Source organism: Limulus polyphemus, unplaced genomic scaffold (genome assembly GCF_000517525.1).
Source record: "Limulus polyphemus unplaced genomic scaffold, Limulus_polyphemus-2.1.2 Scaffold872, whole genome shotgun sequence".
NCBI lineage: Eukaryota > Metazoa > Arthropoda > Merostomata > Xiphosura > Limulidae > Limulus > Limulus polyphemus.
Window position 1 is genome coordinate 237,293 of NW_013666482.1, and position 7,727 is coordinate 245,019.

The 7,727-nt window shown below is 33.6% G+C and overlaps 1 protein-coding gene across 1 annotated transcript in view; it reads right to left on the reverse strand.

Moving 5' to 3' along the window:
• Nucleotides 1–2,935: 2,935 nt before the first annotated feature.
• The window catches only part of LOC106460971, a 12,030-nt gene continuing 7,238 nt past the window's right edge, over nucleotides 2,936–7,727 (reverse strand). The window contains exons 2-3 of the mRNA XM_013920734.2: nucleotides 7,456–7,617; nucleotides 2,936–3,883 (exon numbers count right to left, since the gene is read on the reverse strand). Of these exons, the coding sequence (XP_013776188.1) occupies nucleotides 3,675–3,883; nucleotides 7,456–7,617 (371 nt within the window). The 3' untranslated portion in view covers nucleotides 2,936–3,674. The remainder of the gene's footprint in view (nucleotides 3,884–7,455; nucleotides 7,618–7,727) is intronic.

The window sequence follows — 7,727 nt, forward strand, 5'->3', positions numbered from 1 at the left end:
GGCTTTACCCTGCTGCACAATAAAGAGCTACCATTCCAGAAATGGGTCCTTTAGGTGCAAATTCTGAACTCTCAAAGTGATAACCATGGAATCCACGAATTAGTGGAATATCTTACTCCATGGATTCACATTGTTGTAGTGGAAATGATCTCAATTTCCACATTCTGTCAACGATCAAGACATTCCACAAATGGGCATGATCTTATTGTGTAATAAGATATTGTATGCCTATTTCCATGTTACATGTCCAAACATTACACTATGATAAAGTCATATCCTTGCAACATTGTTTTCCAGCATGCTATCATCCTTTCTAAATTTTTAAAATTAATCAACCATTTTTAGTGAATCATCGCCCACCCGTAATCTTCTACCATATGAGTAGTAGTGATAGTGCAAACAGTTCTTTCTTCATTTTACAGTATGAGCACTCAAGAGCCATGAGCATATATGATTACATGTTCCACTCCATCCTTCAACTGCAATTGTACTACTCCAATTCCATTATCACTGGCATTAATATCTGATATAAATTCACTGTTTTGTCGTGGATATGTATACTTACTAAGCTAATGAACCCTGATCAAGCCAGTTGAGATTATCACCTACCATATATCATGATGGCATACCATAGAAATGAGCATCATTTGTTTAATTATTCTCTAAATCTTCTTATGCATGGAGAAGAATTACAGCTTCCACTAGATCTGGTGTATGATCCTCAATCCAGAACAAACTTACTACAGTGTTTGTGTGGATACATCGAGTTCCTTGATATTGCAATAGTTGAATCTTATGTATAAAGTGGCTATGAGTCAAATGAGATGCTAGAGAAAAATACAGTAATAGAACGAAAGTTCAATCCTGATGACTGGATTTGGCTATTGTGCTGGACTAAACTGGACCATATTTTATTCGTCAACAACTCAATGAGGTGAACAATGAGTTACAATAGTCACGTGATGCGGGTAACTGCATTGAATACATGGACAAACTTAAACTTTACAATGGTGATGAGTTTCTTGAAGACTTGTTCTGTTAATCACAAGTGGAAGACCATCCTGACTCAGCTTATGAGAAGAGAGAAACATGCAGGCAGTTTATACAAAGAGTCAGCACTTACCTTTCGTATGATTTTTAGATATTTTATAATGAAGTATTTATATAAATTACTTGGAAGACGCAGTTTTACTAAATGATGTTGAAGTGAAAAGGCTTAACGCTCATCTTCTTTTTTATTATAAGTTGTATCTTTAGGAACATATGATTAAGACTAAACTAATTAAATAGGGCAGAAATAATACAATCCAATATAACAAACTGCTTACAAATAGTAAATATTATAAATCAACACATGAAAATTTAATTATAGTGTTCAAATTGCATTGAAACATACGTTAGGTTCCCTCTCTCTCTCTTAACGATATTTTCGGGCGTAATACCAAATATCACTCAAAAGATTTAGTTTTGTCTTAGTTACGTAAGTCAACAATGCAAAATAATATCATAAATCTGGTTATTACTTAAAGTTTTTTTTATTATAAGTTTATAACCAATAATACGTTTAAACCAAACTATACAAATGGAAAACGTTATTGCTAAAAATACATAAATATAGCCGTCATTTCCCGAAAGCTTATAAATGCACAAAACGTTAGTATATACATTGTTGTTCACTTTCATCCATAAGTTATTATAAAGACCTATTAAGGTTCAGATATTTGTAATAGTTTATCCAAAATCGTAAACTATAGGGGACATAAAAATAAAAAACAATTAAAAATGTACAAGTAAATCATGCGGTACATTAGACGTTTTTCTGGAAGATTATACCGATGTTGTGCCACTAGTTTCTAAGAGATCAGTCAAAATCAAATCTTTACGAAACTCTTCCGAACAACGATGAATAACCACTGAACATCGATTTTTCTAGCATCGACTATAAAACTTTATTTCATGATTCATATGGAAGCCACATTAGCTTCGGTTAGTACGGTATTTTAGGTAAATTTTGTTAAAAAAAGAAAGAAAAAAAAAGGTCCCTGAATAAATTACGTCAATTCCACCCTTTCCATCAAGTGTATATACTAGTAGAAACTACGAAATAATTACTTTAATGCCACACTTACTGGACACTATATACATGTATATATATATAATTTTGTTAACGAGTCAAATTTTTCCTCCTTTGGATATTATAGTTCTAAAAGTAACTAAATTTTGGTTTGAATTTCGCGTAAAGCTACACGAGGGATATCTGTGCTAGTCGTCCGTAATTTAGCAGTAATAAACTAGATGGAAGGCAAGTAGTCAACACCACCAACCGCCAACACTTTTACCAATTAATATAGTGGGATTGACCGTCACTTTATAATGCTCCCACGGCTAAAAGTGTGAGCATGTTCGGTGTGTTAAAGCATCGAACCCGCAAACTGGGAGTTAAGCACCATATCCATTAAGTCCTTAAAGTAATATTTCATATCTTTATGAAAAACATGAGGTAGGAGAACCAAACTCAATTTGAATAAACAATATCTTTAGTAGTCTTTTTGGGGGGGGGGGGACTAGCGCAAAGCTACACAATGGGCTAGCGTAGTAAGTTTAGGAGTCAAGTGAAAGCAAACTATGTAGTTCTTAGCATAGCGAGTGAAAAGTGATACTTTCTGAAGAAACGTCAAGCCATTTACTAATTGAAACATGTTTATCGGGGAAAAATTTTAGTTTAGTGTAAGTAAATTATAAAACTGCTAATACTGAAACTATTGCTATTAAATAAATACTAAACTAACTGGAGCCAACTTTTTAAACTACACGCGGTATAACTCTAAGAAACTTGCCGAAACTATTTAATCAGATAAAACTTGGTAGTTGGTTTTCTTGCTTTAGAAAGAATTAAACAAAATATTACATATGTGTTATGTTCACATACCTATCAAGATAGATGGTTCTTCTGTTGCATACAAACTTTATTCATAACTGCACTTCTTAATAATACAAAACATTGTGATATATATATATATCTTGATATTCATTTCTATAACAATATATCACAGAATGTTGAAAATTACAAGCCATTTGAATAAAAAATAAATTGAGAATATTCAAATTCTACACTACATAGTAATAGTACCCCCTTCGCTATTTTTCGTATCTATTTTGTACCTTCCAATCGCCCTTAACCCTTAATTTTCGTCTCACTTCAGCTCCACATTTATAAGATTTTATCGAAACATACTCTTGGTAATTTCTGGACATTCGATATTTTTAGGAATTTATTCCTAACGTTAGCGAAACAAATAGTTTGTAGTCATTTCACCTTACTTTGCGATTTTATCTCTTATTGCCTTGACCTTGACAGTAACCTGTATTTCTGAGTTGGTGTGCAACGAAATATTCTGTGGAAAATAAAAACTCGAATATGTTCAATATAGCGCACACGATTAATAAAATAGGACAGAAAAAAATGCATGCTAACCTTAATTAGAGTACTTATTCTAAATAAAAAATACTGACCGCTTTAGACTTGAAAAGTGTCTTATAAAAGTTTAATTTCGTATGATTAGTTAAATTTTCAAAGACAAAAAGAAAGAGACTTAATATGATTAAAAAAAATTATTGAAAAAGCTATCCGACTCCAAATATTATTGTTGAGCTCATATGGTGATTAAAACGCGTTAAGTGATCTTCCACCAGGTGATGATTGTTAGGAACACAGAAAGCTGGACCATCATCCCCAGGGTGATTGTTACTCCACTATTACATAAGTCCCCCCGACAAAAACACATAAAAACTCGTCGATCTTCGTAAATTGTGTCGGCACATCTCTCTTCGCTATCTTGTGGCGGTCTTTGCAAGCACAATCGTTCAGTAGCAACGTCGAAATCTGGTTAAAAAAAAATCAAAATACAATTGAATAAGTTGCATTGAGTTGCTGTATTGTACAAATTAAACTAGTTTAATACAAAGACAGAAATGGCAACTTGTATATTAGTAAAAGGAAAAAAAGACACGATACAAACAACTAATAAATTTAACAAGCATAGAAAAACATAAATTCATAATCCTTAATCTTTTTTTATTAAAAACAAACTCTATGATTTCGTTAAGATTTAGGTAATTTTATCCTAAACAGCTGAATGCTTCCACTACAGTGTTTCAATGCAATAAATATTCAGTTCAAGATTCAGTAGGTTTATCTTGTAACATCAAACTCCAAGTAATCTCTACTGTTCGTAGATAAGGTAGGGAAAAAAATACAGTTCGTTCTTATGCACATGTAACACTTGCTCCTTGTTACCGTATCTGGCTGCAGACGGTAAATGGTAGTTTTAGATGAATGACGTTGTGAGAAAGATCGCCTATCTGAGGCCGTATCACATGCGAGACGTGTGAATAGAGGTTAAAGCTGATAAATGGTGTAACCCTAAAGCTTTGTTATATTATTTCCGAGATATCTCTCTAAGGTACATTGTACCCTTCCCACAATGCAGCTTATATCCTAATCTTATTTCTATATCTTTCTTGTGCAACAATTTTTATTTTGTGCTGTGTCTGAGAAGGTGTTTTATCTTATCTGTACATATTATACGTATGTGTGAGTGAATGAATGTACTAAAAGTTATACACTAACAACTTCCGTATTTGCGAAGAAATGCTAATTTCAATAAACGGGCCGATTATAAAACGTACATTTAAAATCAGAGCACAAGTTAAAGGATGTGAACGGTGAAATGTGTGTCCTAGTAAAAAAAAGATGCAAAAACTGGATCCATTGAGTTATAGGAACACATCGTATCAGATATGACGCCCATTTCGGAAGACTCTGATGCGTAATTACACAAACATTAACAATAAATGCTGGCGCTGCAAACCAATATCTGTCGATACAATCTGCTCGTAAGCTTGGTTTCAATTAGGTTCAGGTATAATATTATGGTTAAATCCAGAAAAATTACCTAAGATTATAAAAAAACTAAAAATGTTCAAGTATAACAAAATCAAGACAAGCCCATTTCTCAGTGTAAAACACTCACTCACTAACACATGTGTGTTTATATACGATAAAAAAAATCTGCCGTTAAATACAAAACTACAATGGGCTATCTACAATGTGCCCACCGCCCGTATCAAAACCCGATTTTTAGAATTATAAGACATCAGACTTATCCCTAAGCCAGAAGGAGGGGCTTATATGATATAGGTTTACGAATACGAAGATATTTCGTTAATTACCAAAGCGAATTGATTTCAAGGAATCAGTATCTCGACAATTATAAGAAATACACTTCCATTAATTACAAATATGTGCTTTTTTTTCTGTTTCTTTATCTACCGAAAGCTTGGTGTTTGAATAGAATCTCAGCTTTCATCATTATACCTTTCCTTTAGTTAACTTTAGAACACTACTTTTATGACTATTTTACAATAGACTAACACTTTACGACTGGAAATTTTGGTTCTATTTGATTTGCTAATGAGGAGGCCACTAATGTAGGGATTATATTCTCCATGTAAAATCGGGACAGCTTAATCTGCCATGTGATTATTAGCCGGATCAAGTGATATGTCCACTTTTATCTTATCTGGTTCCTTTTTTTCAACTTCAGTAGCCAGCCCTACATAGCTTTTTTATCTAGCGATAATTTGTATCCTTATACTGAAGGAGGAATGAGCTGTCAGATAGATAGCTATGTCTATACAAAGTTCTGTAATTTTCTGGAATTATGTGTTAGTTCTAAAGAAACTGTCATCCCATAGTTGCCAACAGGCTCCATGATATTTTGTGCTCCTCAATATAGAATAAATACGACCAAAACCACTTCATATAAGACAAACTTTATAATGTAAACTAAAAGTAACAAAAATTAAGTTTCGGGTGTGAAAAATGCAGGGCGTGTTACTATTTTCAGTTTATATACGTATTTCTAATTCTGTGAACAAATCAACAGTTTTGAGCACCATTTAAACGGCAAAATGTGTTGTCAGAAATCACTAAATACTTTATTTTAATACCGTTTTTCTTTTTTAGGGGAGGGGACTACCTTCGCAACACGCCTATGACACTTATATTTACACCTGCATAGAAATTATTTATTTTTTTCAGTTCACCCGCGGACCTGTGCAGGTTCGTGAAGACTTCTCGAAATGTTATGTCAGACATTACACAGATGACGTAGACATATTTGTGTTAAATGTCATTTCCTTGTCACAAAAATTACCATAAGGAGTATATTCTAGCAGAAGTTTTACAGTATTTATCGTAACTTAATCCTTAAGATTACAACAGAGACAGCATTAATAAATTCTCGAAGCTTTTCTTATTTAGCGATAATTATTTTCCTTAAACTTGTTTGTTTACTTTCTTTATAAGATGGCGTACAAGGGTTATTAGGTTATAGAGTGTATATTCTAAAGCTTTATACATTTTGCGTGAAATAATAATATAATAGGTAGTCAAAGGTCGTGAAGACTATTTTGCTGTATGAAACGATGATAAAATTATAGTTACTGCTAGAATTATATAGGCGCTAGGCCTGTTGAAGAAAGATGATGATGATGAACGGTTTTCGACTTTAAGACGCTCTGGATTGCTGAAAAGCGGCATATACACCGGAGATAGAGCGACTATGCCAAGTAGCTCTTCATATCTAGCTTCTGATGACCTATAGCGAAGAAACTACAGATGGCTTTTATATTGCTTTAATACCGGCGTCCGTGCATTCCTACATAAAAAGTACTAGCGCACTCTCCGGTAGTGGAATTATTTATTAGATCATAAACAGGCTGATATTTTACCCCTGTTTTAAATTACAAGCAGCTGAATTTGCTACCACGCGGGAAAGAAGTAGAGATCTCCTCTAACCTGAGGAATCCCCTAAGTTTGAAACCCTGCCGCAGGAACACGCCGTGTATCGGTTTGTTGGAATTTCACGCAAAGCTACACGAGGGCTATCTGTGCTAGCCGTTCCTAACTTAGCAGTGAAAGACAATCTGGCAATCCACTGATGGTCCGTGAACTCTGAAGGCCAATCTCTGTTAAAATAAAACTAAGATGTTTAACGCACAGCATTAGTTTGTTGATTTGTAGAAATGGTCTTATATCGTTCTGTTTCAAATGTATTAGGTAGAATGGGACCTGGCTGTTTTCTTTATCAGAAGGTTTTTCCAAATACATCTAAGAAGAAAAGAAAACCAAAGTTCTAGAACGAACCGGAATGGTGAGAAATCTTTAGGAGAGTTTGTAGTCATGTGTTCGATATACATGTAATGTTGTTTTAAAGTATATTTTATTTTAACACAAAAATTGCAACATAACCATTATTTTAAACAGATAAATATACACCGACTTTAAAACATTAAATATCAACAGATAGAACCTTTTGGACAGAATATATCTAAAATAATTAATCCCATAAGCTGCCCACATCATGATGCTCAAGATATTATGTTACTGACCGTTTTCTTCTCCTTCAACGACCTTGGCACACCATCCTGAGGCGCATGGTGAGGCTTCAATACCTGATAACTCCTCCACCGTTGTACTATTGAGTATAAAAGGATCCCTGCAGTCCCCAAGGCTACCACGTGACCTGCATGTGAAACATCGTTTGAACCGACCTGTGAAAAAATAAAGGATTTTCAATATATTATTACTACACATATAATGTATGTTTAGTTAATTTGCTTTTAGTTTAAATTAAAATATTTTCGTCTATCAAGAAACTATA